Below are 18,171 nucleotides of genomic sequence, written 5' to 3'. Positions count from 1 at the left end.
TTGTGGCTAAACTATATACAGTATGGCAGAAGTTAGCAAACAGTGCTAAAATCACATAGAGCACTGCTTTGACAAAATACCAGCTTGTCACAATTCTAATGAATTCTGCCCTGTATGGACACACACAAAACAAAATGTCTTGTAGACACAAATGCCAGATTTAATTTGCTGTTTTTAAGGGTAACTAAAATGCTGACAATTAACAGACAATCAGTAATTTGATTGGGTGCTCCAGCACCCACTATGCACCCCTCCCACGCAAAAGTAGTAGCAATGATGTGGATAGATCCAAGCATGGATTGTCCTCAAAAGGAAAAAAAAGAAAGGATACAAAAACAACAGGGTTGGATTCTGCTGAGTCATGCTGATACTCACAAGGTATAGAGACTGACACAAGACTGAGGTATGGAGTTGATCCTGAATCAGTCACTGAATGCAGAGGACTGACATTTCCTTGTGTAAGACAACATCAAACCGACATGCACTGGCATGTGGTCATGGAGTGGTCAATGGGACACTCACAGACAGAAGGCTATAACATTGGTGTGCGTATGTGTATAAGAGGGAGGGACAGAGAAAGAGAGAAAAAGAGAGGCAGCACAGCAGTTTTGATGTAAAGGGCCCCGCTTGTTTCATTTTAGCCTTTTGTGCTGTGCTCGTCCAGTCCTATTGTGTGTTGCCCTTTTTGTCATCGTTGCCAAATCCTGTACCCCTTCCTCATTGATGTTACCCATAGGCCACTGTTCACCTAATCCCCTCTTGTGTTCTGTTTGGGGCATTTTGGTTTACAAGGGCAGCAGCAAAAGCCACCAGGGTCATTCACTGTTGCTTTGTCTCCCTGAAAACAGTCACTGTATTGCCATGCATATGTCATCCATCTTATCTACGTTCTATTGGTCAGACAGATAGACAGCATGTAACAAGAGTGTTTGCCTTTTTTTTGCACAATTTACGCTAAATACAATTGCTTGAAAATCTCGAGGGTATCTCGGGACACATACTTCTAAACAGAAAGACAAGAGTATATGATTAGAGGATCTGGATGAGACTGAGAGGTCAGAAGGAAGAACATTTCAGGCTGGTGTCACGACAGGTTTAGGTCAGGCAGGTTCAACCAGGTGAGATCATCCGATCTTTCAAAGACAAAAAGTAATTTTTACAGATTATTCATAGATTTTACTGTTGAAACTGTTGTGCAGAGGCATAAAAAAGAGAAAATTAAATGAAAAGTAAATATGAAATCAGTAATTAATTTTGCACTTTAAATGAGCTGTCCTGCAGGATAATTTACCTGTAAATACTGATAATATCACAAATAGCTAAATTAAAAATTTGAAATTAGAAAGGATGCATGAACAAATTCATCATTTAAAATTTTAAATGTAAAAGCCACTAGACCACTTACTCAGCTTCTGCCTTCGAAATGAAGTTGTCAATGGCTAACCTCTCTGCAACCACCGACACCGCAGGGTCAAAGTTCAGCCCTGCTGCGGCCACCACTCTGTCCTCCCTGAGGAGTCGTGGATAATTGATGCCAGTTAGTTCTGGTTAGAGGCATTTCTTGGGCATAATGTTATGATACTGGACTCACTTAAGTATGTTATCACATACATATTTACAGTTTTGGAAAGAATTACACCCTAGCAGAAGTGTTGGAAAGTATGGGAATTCACAAGCTATTTAAAACTAATGTAATAACACAACTACAGAAGTTTACTATTTAGGGCAGCTCAAGGTAACTTGCATTCACTTACTTGATATATAATGCAAGGAACTTCATATCCTCAACTTTTCCTTTTACAACTAGATCAGTGTAGCCTTCCCCAAAACCTGAACAACATATAAAAAAACACAGGTTTTACATCAAACATATTGGGCCATTAAACATTAGCAGTGAGTAATCTAATGACCCTGATTGGCATGATTTTACCAAACGTGTAATAATGATGCTAAGAAATTACCTTGTTCAAAAAACTGCTCTTATTTATTAAGGGAAGGTGTAGGAAAGGAGTCAAATGAAAATAATGACATAAAGAAAAGTAAGAGTCTGCTTCGCTGTCATTTAAAAAATCAGTCAAACATTCATGAAACGCATGAGTGGCATCAAGCACAGACAATAGTAGGAAGCACCCTGGGGCATACCCTGACCCAACCCACGAACCTGTGTAACGGATGGTCATGCCCAGGAGGACGGTCCAGTAGAAAGGCACAGAGTTCAACTCAACCTCTTTATGCAGCATGTTCAGGGCAGCCACCCTTCCTGGTAAGAGGAGAGTCAAGCCCAACATGAGACTTGAAGAGAACGTAGGTCTACACAACTTCACAAAGTTTTTCTGTTACTGTAATATAATTGTGTTGTTTTCCTCCATGGACTGTGATGTACAATGATGAATGCTTTAACACTGACAGAGGAAAATAAAAAGTGAAATCTAGAACCATCTAGACTAGAGGCTAGCGGTTAACATACACCTCCCCAAAAACACATGCTGTGTCTGGGTTTGATTGACAGGCAGAATCCTGAAGTCCTGTCTGGACATCTCCAAGTCCTGATTGGTTGACGTGAAAGAACAATATAATTTGTTGTCTCCTCACCACCTTGGGTGTCCACATATTAATGATTGGGTCCACCAGAGAACAATTTTAAAGCAAGTGGGATTTGTGGAAAACCTCACCCAGATTTAACAAAAGACATTTTAAAAAACATATATTTAAGATTTCTTCCCTGATAATTTTCTGTTATAAGTTTTGTTGTCCATACATGACAGGTCTGTGGTAGCTGCTAGACATATTTACCATGTGCCTGTGCTAGCTGCCAGTGGCCTATGTTCACTCTCTGATCTTTGGCCATTTTTAGAGGGAAGGTCGTCAGGTCTCCTGCACAGAAGACGTCCATTATGTTTGTCCTCATATACTGCAGGAGAAAGGAAACAATTACAACACACAGTGACGCCAAGTTGGCTCAACTGTCTTGACATTCTCACAATTTCATGGGTACTGAATGATACAAGTTCACCTTGTCCACAAGTACAAAATTCTTCCCATCCATGGTAATGTTACTCCCCTGCAGACACTCAGAGTTTGGAGTGACACCTGGGGAAAAATATAAACTTGTGTCAGATTTCTTTGTTAGTGTACATGATATGGCATGTTTGAGGAACTGAAAAGGTAAAAAGCATTGGGCCACACCTCCTATACATACCAATGCCGACTATGAGAACATCAGCAGGGATAACTGTGCCACTTTTCAGGACTATCTCTTTCACCTGGAAGACAGGCATGCAGATGTTGTATGTTATGCATTTTATGCTTGTAAAGCTTACTCAAGCTTCATACTGACACACCTGCAGTCATGCATTAATGTTTTCATTTTCCATTTACAAATATTTCCGACCCAGTTTCTATTGAGTGTCTATTCTTCTATTCAGTATTCAGTTTCTCTATTGTTACAGCTGAACCTGTGAACCAAAACAGCTGTAAGAGACGTTGGCATTTCTTGTTAACTTCCACAAATCTGAATTGCTATCGGATCCCACCCCCTACTGTGAATGACATGTCCACACACATAAAGAATCTGCACTTCTTTCTGGAAGTCTCCTCATTTGTTAATACAGCTGGAACATGTTGAAACTACAGGACTAGATTACAGAGCCCAAAACCATCAAATGTACAGACTCTCAGAGTTAGCTGTCAGCTGTTTACAGACTTTCAGAGTTAGCTGTCAGATCATGTAAGATGTTTAGACTAAACATTCCCAAAAACACCTCTTCAAGCAGCTTTAAGGGTCAATGAATTGTAGATAAGTACAATATTGTCCTCCATGGTCAAATAAAATGTGTTATACTCTATATTTTAATTTTCTTTACCTTCTTGTTTTCCCCTCTGATCTCTGTCACATTGTCATTCATGTAAAATGTCACCCCCTTTTCTTCCAGTATCTGAAAGAGTAATTCATCAACACAAGAAGTTACTGTTATTGTTGCATACCAAGTTACTGTTTTAAGTAAGGTTTTTTTTCCAGCATGGCCATGGAAATACCTCCAAGGTTACTGACCATCATAGTAATTTTCCCAATCTCGGATCCAAAGGTCCTTTGGTAAGGCATTTCACTGCTACCAATGACGGTGATGCTGAGTGCTTTTTCTGTCATGTAGGAAGCCACTTCCATGCCTTTGCCAACACAGAGAAGCTTGTGTTCATGAATGGTATTTATTTAGCACATGACATACAGCTACAGGTTGTTTAATCGTTGCCATAATTAATACATAAGAAGTTGGAAATACCACACCAAGCCATGCCATGCACAGCATGGAGCCTGTTGATAATTACCAACGTTTATCACAATTACTGCCTTATTAGCTGAATCAAAGCTTAACGTAAGCTACCTGCGAAACTTGAAACAATCATTGATCCCAGGGAAGAGATTGGGTAACTGTCAAACTCACGTTATTTCTCAGGTATTTCTTTCATTTTCTCTATTGTCACCATAAATGTCAACATTTATTAAAATACTGAAGTTTTGGATGTCTTACGCCCTTTCGATAGCTACTCTATCCAAGCACCTTGTGAGTGGAATACTATCTTACAATAACTTTTAGTTCCTTAAAGAGGAAACGGTTTTGCCTATCATTTACGACCAAATGGAGGGATAGAGCGGCGCACCAACAAAGGATGTGCCCACAACAACTATCCTGTTGTTAATGCAGGAGTAGTGGATCCGTCTGGCATCCTCTGGGGTCTCCAACATCAAGATGTTCTCCAGGTCAGAACCAGGGCAGTCCAGTCCCTTGGCTCTAAAGAACAGCACCAGCATGAGTTCTGCATCAGTTCATCTCACCTTCTGTCATTATTATCTAAATGCCGTACTCATCCAAACAACGTTAAGCTTGGCTCTGCTTGGACCTTTAATGTATTTGTATATATGAATTTATATGTTGTGGTGTATACAGTGCTTATTTTATACCGTTCCAGCCATATCCACGTAGAACTTTGATTCCGACACTTACCTACAGCCTGTTGCAATTAGAAGCTGATCGTAACACTGAGTGATACCGTCATTGAATGTCACTGTTTTCTTGTCAGTGTTTACTGACAGAGCCTGGAAAGAAATGGATTCTCCTAAGCAGGTAGACAGTGTTCCTGTCGCTCAACCGCTAGAGTAGAATATTAACAACACCAAGGCCATGGGTTCCATGCCAAGAAACACACATGCTGATAAAAATGTATATCTGTCCAATATCGCATGTAATTTTGAATAAAAGCTTCTGGTAATGACTAAATATAAATGTGAATTGTAGCTAAGTAGTTTGTTTATCTTGCTTTTATTAGGATGACAACTGAATGCAGATGAAACTGGGCTTACCTCTTTCCTGAGCCACACTTCTATGTCATACTGATGGAAAAACTCCATTCTTCTCAACAGGATACTGTCACTTTCCACATTCATGACCTGAGGAAGATAATATTTATGTTATTACAACTTAACCAGTGGTCTTTTTACACTACTTGAATAAACCCTTTCAGACTGGGTTTCCTTTTCTGTAAGGTCGCTGAAAATGCTCATTTGAGCAGTGGAGATAAACAGCCACTATACCCTGGTGTTCTTGCACATTTGATTCGCAAAAAGAATACGTCATTCTAGCCTTCTAGCCTATGCCATCTTCTGTTAAACATATCACTGCACACTGTCAGTGACCACTTACAGTATTACACACATTGAATGGAATTTCCATATTTTTTGCCATATTTATTTATTGTACGTTGCTTAGGACAAAGGCATCTGCTAAATTACTAAATGTAAACTAAATGTAATTATTTAACCATTTTGCCATTATCCAAAGTCTGAGCTTCCAAGAAAAGACCATCACAGAATCTGTCAACCATACTTTAGCAAGCCTTCCCTTGCCCCTTTCCCCGTGCCAACCCATACCTTGCTGAGTCGGGTTTTGTCATACGGCAGGAGGTCATCTCTTGTCACCATGATGATGCGACCGCCATAGTTCTCTTGTCGCAATGTTTCAGCACAAACCAAAGAGGCAGACCCTACACTTCCACACACAATGAGTTGAATTGAGATGGAGATGTGGCAGTGATGACATCATAAGAGGTACCCCACATGTTGTATTCCTTTGTGTCAATGTCAAAGGTGAAGTGTCTCAAAGCATACTTGGAGACATGATATACAGGAAAACAAAACCTCTCACCTCTCATTTAACATTACATTTGCCATCAGTTTGTTTAGCATGTCCTACTCATCCTACTGAATAAAGCCATATGCATTGTGCAGTTCCTGTTTTACCTTTTGTGAAGTATATACACATAGTAAAGAACAGCCACAAAAGATTCCATTCTCACCTCCCCCTAGTAACATGATGGTGTGGAAGGTCCCGTGAACTCTGCCAGACATCTCCTTTAAACGTTTGTTCTGTTTCAGAAACTAAAGAGAGCAGTTAATTTACAAAGAGTTCATAATGCACCCATTACACAATTTCAATACAGTGCAGAACTAAATCACAATGTTGTAAGTGGTACTGTTAGCTATGTTAGCACCCACCCACCCCCCACATACACACACACATAAACATCATAGTAAGGGAGGATGGTAAAATATGCTTCAGTAAAAAACTGCCTAGAGCCTCTCAATACTTCTTATACATTCTGTGATACAATTAAATTGTTATGTGCTGAGATATGACTTAAAATACAATTAAGGTCAAAATACTGAGGCACCGTTATTTAAAAAAAAAAACTCAGAAGGCATTTAATGCTAAATTACCTTTTTGTTGATCGACACATATACTTTACTATTCTCAACTTTCACCTGAAGAAAACAAGGGGAAATTATGACAGCATCAGACACTGTGGATGGGTCCATGCATTGTAAAATACTGAAATGTGACTGTTAAAAGTGTAAGTATTTTACGCTATGTGAGAAACAAATCCTCAAGATACATTATTTTATTCAACCATTATTCTTGAAAGGCCATATTCATGTTCACAAAATCCTTTCCATTAAATGTATAACCCAAAGTGACTTTGTACAGTACAGTACCGGAATACATCAGCAAATGGCCTACAAACAAAAACGAATCGATCCACACCACCCAGTTCCTTTCATCTTAACCGAGATCCGCTTCATCCTTCCTTTTTAAATCAATCGGCAAAATGTTGATCACAGAAATCTCTATACAACACCAAAAGGACCGAAACCATAATATGGCTTGGAAGCACTCACTTCATTGTCAAAAAGTGATATAATTGACAAATGACATGTACTGAGTGCTGCCTGTTTCGGAGTTCATCCTTTTTAAGGCGGCCCACACCTTTCTCTTTAATGTATGGATCTGGTCTGTAAGTGCCTGATGGCTATTTAAGGAGATACTTGCATTTATTGCATATTGCATATATATCGTTGTATATACAGTATTATACTGTAAACACCTTCAGATATGAATAAGATTTAAGAAATAATAAGAACATTAAGCAACAGTGCCTTGTGTTTGGGCAAGCAGTCCATGGCAGGAAACTCCTCCACATCACCTGTCTGGAGGTCGAAGCAGGACCCATGCCATGGGCAGCGGACCCTATGGCCTATCAGTACACCTGTGGAGCCATAGGTATGGTGTGAGTGGATGATTCATATGTTTACAAACATTTCCAAACTAACAACCTTTCGGTAAAAAGTGCAAAGAAGCCAAAAACACATTGCTATATTTGGACAGCTAGATAGAGTCCAGATGTGTAGCATTTGCGGTACAGAAACAAATGAGGACAAATGAAAGGAACATAAATGGAATTCATGGGATCTTCCCAGATAGTAAATATTAACCAAATGAGACCCACAGGGACAGGGAGGTACCTGACACCCAAGTAAAGGCTTTATGATATTCAGCATCCCTTCAAAGCTCACTAGTTCCATATTCTTCAACCATAACATACCAGAGTTTTCCCAAAGACTTCATGTACCTTTGCTAAGTGCGGCACCATAGTGAGTGCACTGGTTACCAACGGCATGGTAAGCTCCGTCACAGCGCGCCAACAGGACATTATGGTGTCCAACCTCTACCTCCATCATCCTGCGTGAAAGCAAGAGCACGTGTTCTGACTGGCCATCCTCAAGCAACATCATCTCCCAGCTTTTTTGTCAGAATGTTTGAAAAAAGAATTAGTTCTGCTATTGTAATGTTATGATCTCGTAGCGTTATAACGAACTTTTCAGAGTACGTGACTTTAGATTTGCTAGATTCATAATTGAAAAATTATGCCTGCAATCCATCAACCTAAAATGACGCTGTAGTGGACTGTATTCATTTTTTATGTCTGCACACCATCTGGACAAAGAGAAGTGACCCCTCAAACACTTGACGCTTTTTTGTTTTACACCTGGGACAAATAAAAAATTCACCTCTTGGATCACTTATGACATTAAATGATTCGATAGGTTTGTCACATTGACACAGTATTGTTGAGCTAGGAAACATCTGAAAAACTGTTAGTGCTGAAAACTGGTGCATATGTGAAGGGGGTGTGAGCTGATCTGAGATCTGTGTGAAAACCGTCCTCGTCTGTGGGCCTTACTGTCCATCCTGGAGCTCTGACTCCAGACACACGGCCTCTGTGACCTCCTCAGGCTCCTCAGGGTCGTCTACGTCTGGCTTGGGATTGGTCTGACCTATGGGGGGGACACACCACACCAGCACAGTATCTGACCCACACTATGGCTCGACATAACAGTTGCAGAGACTTTAAAGGTTCAACATAAAGCACTTTAATTAATGAGCTGTATCAGAAATAATTCTACTTTGAATTCATCACAACTTAAAATATAAACCTGTAAATAGTGCACTCTCAAAGGAGTACTAAAAAGAACACTAAAACCAGTCTGAAGGAGAACCTTGCAGGGTTCTATACAGCCAAGACAACACATCCTAAACTGTAAGAAAAAAAGTCCTCTGGACTGCAATTCTTGAGAGTTTACGTTTGTATCAGAATATGTACAACGTAGTCACAAGAATGTTAGGCCTGTGAAAAAGTACAGATGACATCATACTCACTGAGCTGCAAATACATCACATCATATGTGACAAGTTAAGCTAATGCCTTTGCATATAATGAATTGTTGTTTCCAACTAAATCATAGCATATTTCAAAAGGACGATTTGTGACCACAGAGGTTTTTTTTTATTATAGCATCTGCAGATTAACACATCAGATCCATCGAAACCAAGAGGCGGTATATAAGAGAGGTATATGCGCTCCTGAATTTAAATTATCATATAGTCATTTGGGAACAAGTTTGTATATTTTTGTTAAGCATCTAGATACTTTACATTCATAGGTTAATACTATTAATAAAAAAAAAACTATAAAGGGAAGCATTGAAGCGGTTTTCAATTGAAGAAAAACTAGATATCTAATGAAATTACCAAGATGGATACTTACTTGATTGCCTCGAGTCCATTTCAATTAGCAGAGAAATTCAGTTTATTTTTTTAAATCCGTGTGACGAGTCGTTTTGATTTCAGACTATGGAACTCTCGCAAAGGCCTTTTTACGTGGCCAAGATTTAGTCACTCTTAAACGGATCTAACTGGAGGGAACTGAAGTCCATAACCTCGGCATCCACACTGCTCTGCCACACACCTCATGGCCGGGGTACACACTAGGAATTTGATGAAACATGAATTTGGTAGAAAAATGGAAGTCCACTTATGATTAGCCCGCGGATGGAGGTGTTTCACTCTTACAAAACCATTGACCGAGCTCCCAAAGTCGGTGCTTCGTAAAGTGGAAGGCCTACTTTGAATCAGAAAGTGAGCCTGGTTGAATAGTACAGGGGACAATTTCCCAGCAGCACAACAACAGATTCAGAATGGCTGACGAGGCAACCAGCTACAACAATGGTGTCCGTTTGTAACAAAGTACGTGACACTGCACACCTTGCGTAAACCACACCGTTTTGGTAATTTGCATCTTGCTTCAGTAGCATGACGTTTGATAGCGTGTGATTTATGAGGGCTTATTTGTCAAGAAGTAGTTAACTCACACGTGAATCAACAATACAGTGGAGGATATATAATTAAATATATAGATAGTGGCCAGCTAAAGCTATTCCATTGTCTCCAGTAGAGAAAGTGACTAGCTGCGGTGCCAAATATGTGATTACGTACACCCCTGTCTATCATCCAGCACTGCAACATCTCTGAAGCAACTTCTGTGGAATAAGACATGGTGTCCATCTTTCCCCATATATATCACAAGATAATTACAGTGCATGAAATGCCCTGCATTGTTATTCATAGGCTTCTTATACTTCTTCTTCTCTTGTAAACGACACTTATACTATGTCATTTTCATTTTTCTGAACTTTATACTTTTTAAGATATTAAAGACAAACGAATAAAATGTTTCCCATTGGGCCTTTATGACATCATAATAGGGTAATTAAACTGGCTTGCACCTGTGCTTCACTGACACCTGCGCCAATGTTCCGAGGCTCCTCTTCTCTCTGTCCCTGTCCATTCATCCGTATAACTAGGAATATTAAGAGACACCTTCCATACTCTACTTTTTTTTTTCTCCATCTTTCTCAGTCTTCTTTATCTCACACTCCATCTCTCTGCATCACTTCATTTTTCTCTCCTTCTTCCAATATTTTCCCTCTTCACTCTCTCTTTACTGTCTTTATCCAGAGCCACTCTTGTTCACTCTTCTCTCCTTTCTTTCTTCCACTCTTCTTTCCTTTCTTCTTTCCTTCTTCCACTCTTCTTTCCTTCTTTCACTCTTCTTTCCTTCTTTCAGTTTTCTTTCTTTTCTTCTTTCCTTTCTTCACTCTTCTCTATTTTCTTCTTTCCTTCTTCAAATCTTTTTTCCATCTTTCACTCTTCTTTCCTTTCTTCTTTCCTTCTTTCACTCTTCTTTCTTTTCTTTTTTCCTTCTTCCACTCTGCTTTAGTTTTTTCACTCTTCTTTCTTTTCTTGTTTCCTTCTTCCACTCTTCTTTCCTTCTTCCACTCTTCTTTCCTTTCTTCCACTCTTCTTTCCTTTCTTCTTTCCTTCTTTCACTCTTCTTTCTTTTCTTCTTCCTTTCTTAGCTTTTGCATTTCACGCACTGGTATTTCCTTCAGGAAATGCATTTTCTAGTTGTTATGGACATTGAGTGTAAGCTATCATCGAAATGCTACGAATGTGTTAGCCTAGGCCTATATGAAATTATTATCATTAATAAATCATCGTGTTATTGTGGTTGCGCGCAAGGCTTCATCTCCCACAAGCACACACCTGAAGAACTCCCACAACTTTCACTTGAGATTTTGTGTGCCCTCTGCTGACGAATTTTAGGAAAATAATTTCATTCGTGCGAGCCACGAGGGGCTTGCCGTCTGAAAGGGTGGATAATGACTGATTACAAGAAGTACAGTTTGTTGAAGCATTGCTTCAAATTGCATGGATAGAGAAGATTTGGGAAATGCTTCCTACAGCTTTTTTTACGAAGATCGTTTAAAGATGTAGTCTGTAGGTTTCGCGAAAGGTTTATATACAAACTCAACAGCCAAATACTCAAATTACACTTCTCTCTTCTGAGCTCCTGAAGCTTCGTGTTGATCCGCTATGATTGTTTATGGTTCGGCCCGAGCCACTTTGTTAACTTTTTTTACTCTTCTGAATGCAGCACTGAAACTGCGTGTGCAACAACTCAATCATTTGTCTTTGTCTCTCGGTTGCCATCGTTCACTGTGTATGTGGACAAGAATACCGGGTAAATAAACAAACCAACGACTTCCATGGCAACAGATGTCTTGAGATAGTAGGCAATCACTAAGGTCTTCTGCGACAAAAAACATCACTCCACCTATTGTTCTGGCGATGAATTGCTTTGCAACACGTCCAACCCTTGGAGAACCATAAATTGAAACGAGTCCTTTGACACAACTGCGTGAAAAGCCGTAGCCGCAGTTGCAGAGCCATGCGCCGACCTTTACTTGCTCACACTCACAATGAGTTTCTGTAACGATAAATGACTGGACTACTTGCGGAATGATATGAAAGATGTTAATTAGAAGCAAAAAAAACTGTTGCCAATGACAGCGTTCATTACTTTTTCGCTGCGTGAATATAAATCAATGACAGACCTGTGAACGTTGGGGTGGCCCATGCAAATGCCTTTAAGACATTGGTGGGAATCAAATTTTCCTTATTCACAACAAAATGTCATCCAACATTGAGGAATACCCTTTTCTCCCCAAATGTTTGAATTCAGTTTGTTTGTTTTGCAACCTCTTGTCACTGATACAGATAGGCCTTTTATACTAGTTTCTTCCCTATAGTTTCTATCTGCATCCTGAAATGGCAGAAGATCTCATATCCACACACTCTGTCTTCTCTTGCCCTAGTGTCGGTTTCAACAGGTATGTACACGAAATATGTACGGAAGCATTTGAACTCTTAACAATCTACAATTGCAGTGGTGCTAGAAAGTTTGTGAACCCTTTAGAATTTTATGTATATCTGCATTAATTTGATCTAAAATGTGATCATATCTGAATCGATAAAGTGAACACAGTTCAACCAACAACGATTTATGTTTTTTCAATAGGCAGTGACCACTTAACTCACACCTGATTGTTTTCCTGTTGATTGAAACACCTGACTCCAATTTCCCCAATTCAAATAAATTGATTATTGTAGGGGTTCTTTTTTGTGTTTTTTAGTTGAACTATTTTCAGGTCATTAATGAAGATGTGAACACATTTAAGACCAAATGTATGCAGATATGCAGAACATTCTAAAGGGTTCATAGACTTTCCAGCCCCACTGTACAACTTGACATGGATTACTGGTTGATAATAAGTAGGTCCCTCAGTGCAAATCTACAGATAGCTGCTTGGGCAGAGTGGACCTGCTATCTTCACTTCTTATGGGTCAAGGACAAGGCCATTATACTTTAGTCAACAATACAGCAATATGGCTTGTTTGTAATGATAAACTTGTGTTTTTAAGGTTATTTCATCTATGACTTTATGGACATGGCCTCAACCAGAAGCTCAGGAATAACTGGGAACTCCTATGCCACCATTCCGTGGTAAGATTGCATATAATGCCTGTACATTGCGTTATAAATATTTTGTCTAATTGAAAATACATGTAAAACATGCTGTTTCAGATTTTTTTTCTCAAAACAGTCACCTTGTAAGTCATTGTTTTCATTCATTTCATTCATTCATTCATTCATTCATTCATTCATTCATTCACTCACTCACTCACTCCCAGTGTGGCCTAATAGTGGTGAGAGGGGTTGCTCTTGTATTTGCATTTAAATGTAGAGGATTTATTCTCTCATTTTGTCAGTTCTGAGGCGGCATCAGATATCTGTTGACGGCTTTCACTGAACAGTAATGGCATGAATGTTTTGCAAGAGTAATGGAATAAACCATTTACCTGACAGAGTGTGTTCTAGTTAGGCGAGGCAGTGTTTGTGTCTTACCTTTCCCCAGATGCGGCTTGTGATCATGCATAGTGTGTGTATGGTTTGATTTGAGTGTGAGTGAAAGTGCATGAGTGGAGAGTGCAGCTGGTTAACATGATGGCCTACACTGTGAACAGCAGGGTGAGCTGGGCTCCACTGTGCTTTTGAACAGCCACAAAAGGAGGAGGGGCTATGTGGATTACGCTGGGGATGAGATCGGTTGGCGTTAAAGTGTTAGTGTAACACAAAAGACATGAGTGTATTCTGATATCCTTATTCTACAAATGTATTGTGGAAAAAACATATACATAGCATTTGTACATATGAGAGGACCTAGTTATAAATGTGGTTTGTTTTTAACGATAATAGATGGGGTGTATTATTCCATTCACATATAGTCTGTGGCCCTTCCTCTTCATCCATGCAGAGAAACCCTCTGGCCTCTCACACGCCTTTTTAATTTGGTGTTAAACCCCAACCAGCAAAACCAGTATTTGTTTTTTTTCTTTTTCTCACAGCCTAAATCTGTGAGACCTGTTTAGACGAAGAGTGTCTTGTGAAAACAAAGGCCTTCTATGCCCTTATCTCAATTCACATGAGAAATGAAGGAAACACAGGGATCGCTGTTGAGGGAGAGCACATGAAAGCTGTTATAATTGACACCTCTGGGATTGCTGTTATTACACACACAAAAAAAATCTCCATTACATTTGTTGTTATTTGTTATTGATGTGGGAGGTCCAGGCCCCATTAGAATTCAACTCACGAGCCTCTAATGGCCCCTGACAGAAAACAGACAGAGAAAGGAAGAGAGAAAGAGTGGAAGCTGAAATTTGGTCATCTGTACTGTAAGACAACACACACACACACACATAAACACTTGTGCATAAACAACCACACCAATAGAGTCATTAATGTTTTATCTTTATATGGTTACACACCCATCCACACCTTATCATATCACTTTTTGAGGTCAAGAATTGTGTAACAAAATTGTCTCTTTGTAAAAAGATGAATCTTTTGAAAATTGAATGGCAAATGACACCAACTTCACTACTTATCTACCCCCCGATCATCAGTTCTTTTAGTAGATATCTCAGAACACTCTCAGTGGAGCCTGTGTCATGGTCATCACATACACACACCTAAACCTGACACAGAGGAGGGGGATCTGTGTTATTATAATGTTATGGAGAATTTATTTCAAGTCTGAATACATCTAGCTTTCCTTATGATCTTGCTGAAACGGTGTCCAGGAGCATAAAAACACTACAGACATTAATAACACTAGCATACCAGAAATTAATAAATAAACACAGGCGGCTGCGCTCTCTCACTTCCCTGGGCGGATGAAGTGCGCTGCACAAAAGCTGTCACAGAAATTAATCCTGACACAAGAAACTGAGCGTTTGCAGTGTGTCTTCACACAGCACAGCACAGCACAGCACAAATGTTGTCTTCAGTGCAGTCTAAAGTCCAATGCGTGCCCACAGTCATAAGCTAAGAGTATAGAGCACCGAAACTAGATTCATCCTAAGTTGCCTACTAATGCTATTTTTGTAGAAGCAAAGGTTTTACGTAACTTGTAATAATCCTAAAACAAAGCAGCTTTTAGTCCTCACTGCCTGATTGTTTGACCCCTCTTACCTGTGTGGAGGTGCTCACGGCGTCTGCGTGTGAGAGAAAGAAAGAGAGAGAGTGGGTGTGTTTGTTTTTTGTGTGTATGTGTGTCTTTGTGTAAGTGTATGATGCATGTGGGTGTGTGTGTGTGAGACCATTGACCTTCCATAAATGAGTGGTCAGAGGGCGAGGTTAAGTTGCTTCACATGATCTCTTTAAGGATTCTTTTGCACCACTGGCAGTTTCACCTGACCTGACTTGTATACAATTATCAGTGCACCCTTTTAAAAAGCAGGCTAGTGCATTGTTAAATGTCGTAGCTTGGTACCTAGTCCTTTTTTGTTGTTTTGCCCTTTTTTTCATGTATAAAATGTTCTTACATGTGCTAAAGCCTATTCTTAAGAGATTTATGATGTCACGTTTAAATAGCCTTTGGACCAAGTCAGTTTGTTTCAATCGAGTTTTCATAAGTGTATATCAGATTTAATATACAAACTCACTATCGGTCACACGTATTATCCAATCATCTAAGCTTGTCATCATGAAGAGCCATGTATTGGTAAAGGAGTATCATTGCAAATGATTGTTAAGTACCCCGTATATTTTGTGTGTTCCTGAGCTGTGCCCTGTTGATAAACATGATGGGCCACTAACCCAGGTTAGGTTGTAGGTAAACTCAAGTGTTTTCTGTGCTCTGATTCTAACAGCATTTTTCTATTAACATTACCATTACATATGTGATCTCTGTACCCCCGCTCCCGACTTCCAAAGGTTAGCACGTGCTTCAGCATCTCAGTCGTGGCACGTCAGTTTGTGGGCTTCGCTGTGGTGGCCCTGCTGGTGGAGCTCAACCCTGTGTTCTTGCACCTGCGGCAGCTGCTGTGCATGTCCGGCTGGGCCGCCTCGGGACCCTGTACCGACTCAACAGCGTGCTGAACCTGGGCACCTATGTGGCGATCAGTACGCTGGCCTGGATGACACGCTGGCTGGCTCTGAACCATGAGCGGGTGCCGCTGCTTTGCTTCGCAGCCGGGAGTGTGGGCCTCTCGCTCATCATTGTGATGAATGCCGTGCTATTTTTTCGGCTACTGCACAGCGACTTCCTCACGGCAAGCCGAGGAGGAGGGAGGAAGGATGAGTGAAGGTGCCACCGGTGTCACCTCCACCCCTCCACCCCCACCCCAGTGAAAACCTCATCCCAACACATTACAATTACAAGGGCAACTCAGACTGTAACTCAATACACTGCCTACCTATTTGTCCTGTTATTAATACTTAACATTGCAAGGTGCGTTAGATCTCTTAAGCAAGGTGTTATAGATCTCTCTAGAATGTTACAGGGATACAGGACTGTACTATCATTCATTTTTAAATGGGCTTTACACAAAACATATTATTACATCAAAAGGCTGATGTATAACCTCCCATTACAAGTCATACTGACCTATAATAAGACATCTGCAAAAAATAAAAAAGGGCCATTAAGTTTGCATGGGTTATTTGACAAAAAAAATGCTCATCTTGCGGTAGTAGATATTTAAAAAAGGGCCGATATCAGGGGTTGTGGTAGCATAGAATTGTTGGCCTACGATAAGGGGCACTGCCATCAAGTTGAAGGTTCACTTGAATGGAACTAAAAGTGCATTGCCTTGATTTGTCTCCGTAGACATGTTTCATGTCTCAGTTACTTGTTTTTGAAAAACAATGTTTTCTCCTATTTAACGTATACAAGGTGGATTCTAAACAAAGATAAACACCGTCTTCTATACCCAGTGCTGCAGGCATCGCACATGCCTTTTCAGTGTGTAGTCTCTACCACTAGGGGTCAACATAACGCCAGGGTATCCTCCTCCATCCCCGTCCAAGGTACTGAAAATCTGTCAAGGAAAGTAACACAAGAACAATGTCTTGGATTACGCTGCAGCAAAGGGGACCACATTTTTAACCATAGCTTTGCAGTCTTCCAATGGCTAGTTCGCTTCTCGTTCTGAAACTAAACGTTGATCCAGTTAGTGAGTGTTAGTTATTCGTTTCAATAGAGGAAGATCTGCGGAAAAGCTATTCGCTGGTTGTGTGATTGTCCCTTTTTCAGAACCATTAATTGTGTCGCTGATTCGTTTAGTTGCTTTTCTGGTTGTGTCGGACATAGCCCACCACAGACGAAACGTTTCACTGAGCCGTCAGTTCACGATGCGCTGATACAGCCGTACCTCTGTGGAATTCTCCATCTAGTCAAAAGGTGAGTTGAACTGACGACATAAATTTGACATTGGTGTTTCCCAAACACGCCTATTGTAGGGAACAGTGAAGGGTACTGCTCAAGATTTAGAATGGCTACGAAATTGACAAGTAAATGTGTCTGATACGCAGCCTGTATGCCACGAGTGCAAAAGTGCAAATCGTCGCCTGCATACAAAAATGAGTAGTCTGCGTAGATAGCCAATTAAGTCGGTATTTTATTTTTGTCCTGTAAACCAGTGTAGGCCACCTGCTCAGTCTTATAATAAGGCACTCAAGTAAATTAGACTCGATGTTAAAGTTCCATTAATGTTCGCACAAATTCAGGTATGGTTGACGAAAGTACATGGTCTTGAGCGAGAGACTTGTTATGTGCTCTTACAGTACGAGTTGACACCACCATCATATGTAAGGCTAGCATTGGTCAGTTACCGAAGTGCTGCTTCAACCGACAGTGGTGCTAAATGACGGAGACGGTGTAAAAGGGGCCTAGCAAAAGTACTCGCAGAGCTTTGAAAATACTGCGGCGTCAGCGTCATGCCACAAAAAACACACATTGAAATGTAACAAACAAATAGTCGCAGAGGACCTGAGCTATTGCCGAGGAGCTGAAAAACATCCTTTAATTGATGCTTTCCTCCAATGATGTAATCCATTAGGTCATGTGACAACAGACCCTGCAGTTAAAATGAAGCTTCACGGGTTTTGTATACTTCTTGATGTACTGGTTGATTTTCTACATGAATGCATTTGTTTGGGTAAACCTTAGAGATTTTGGTTTGGTTTTCATCGAAAATGAAAAGATTACTAGATAGCAGTCTACTATATTTTGAAGAAAATATGATGGTGTAT

General features: G+C 40.2%; 1 protein-coding gene and 1 pseudogene across 2 annotated transcripts; one reads left to right on the top strand and one right to left on the bottom strand.

Moving 5' to 3' along the window:
- Positions 1–1,084: 1,084 nt before the first annotated feature.
- aifm5 (apoptosis inducing factor mitochondria associated 5) lies at positions 1,085–9,969 on the bottom strand (the record flags this gene model as incomplete). Its single annotated transcript, XM_080845795.1, has 19 exons — positions 1,085–1,133; positions 1,406–1,510; positions 1,755–1,830; positions 2,162–2,260; positions 2,794–2,911; positions 3,014–3,090; positions 3,200–3,263; positions 3,864–3,935; positions 4,052–4,167; positions 4,660–4,790; positions 5,004–5,095; positions 5,360–5,446; positions 5,927–6,039; positions 6,352–6,433; positions 6,773–6,817; positions 7,490–7,599; positions 7,963–8,072; positions 8,575–8,668; positions 9,936–9,969. The coding sequence occupies 19 exons, from the start codon at positions 9,967–9,969 to the stop codon at positions 1,085–1,087; spliced, it is 1,674 nt and encodes a 557-aa protein (XP_080701921.1).
- A 1,423-nt stretch (positions 9,970–11,392) lies between these two features.
- Positions 11,393–16,223, top strand: LOC308371003 (TLC domain-containing protein 2-like; annotated as a pseudogene). Its single transcript has 4 exons — positions 11,393–11,409; positions 12,323–12,403; positions 12,996–13,077; positions 15,853–16,223. The product of its transcript is annotated as a TLC domain-containing protein 2-like (transcript).
- Positions 16,224–18,171: the final 1,948 nt, after the last annotated feature.

The sequence above is a fragment of the Sprattus sprattus genome (assembly GCF_963457725.1).
Source record: "Sprattus sprattus genome assembly, chromosome: 1".
Lineage (NCBI taxonomy): Eukaryota > Metazoa > Chordata > Actinopteri > Clupeiformes > Clupeidae > Sprattus > Sprattus sprattus.
Note: the sequence above shows the minus strand (reverse complement) of the source record. Positions and strands in the feature narration are given on the sequence as shown.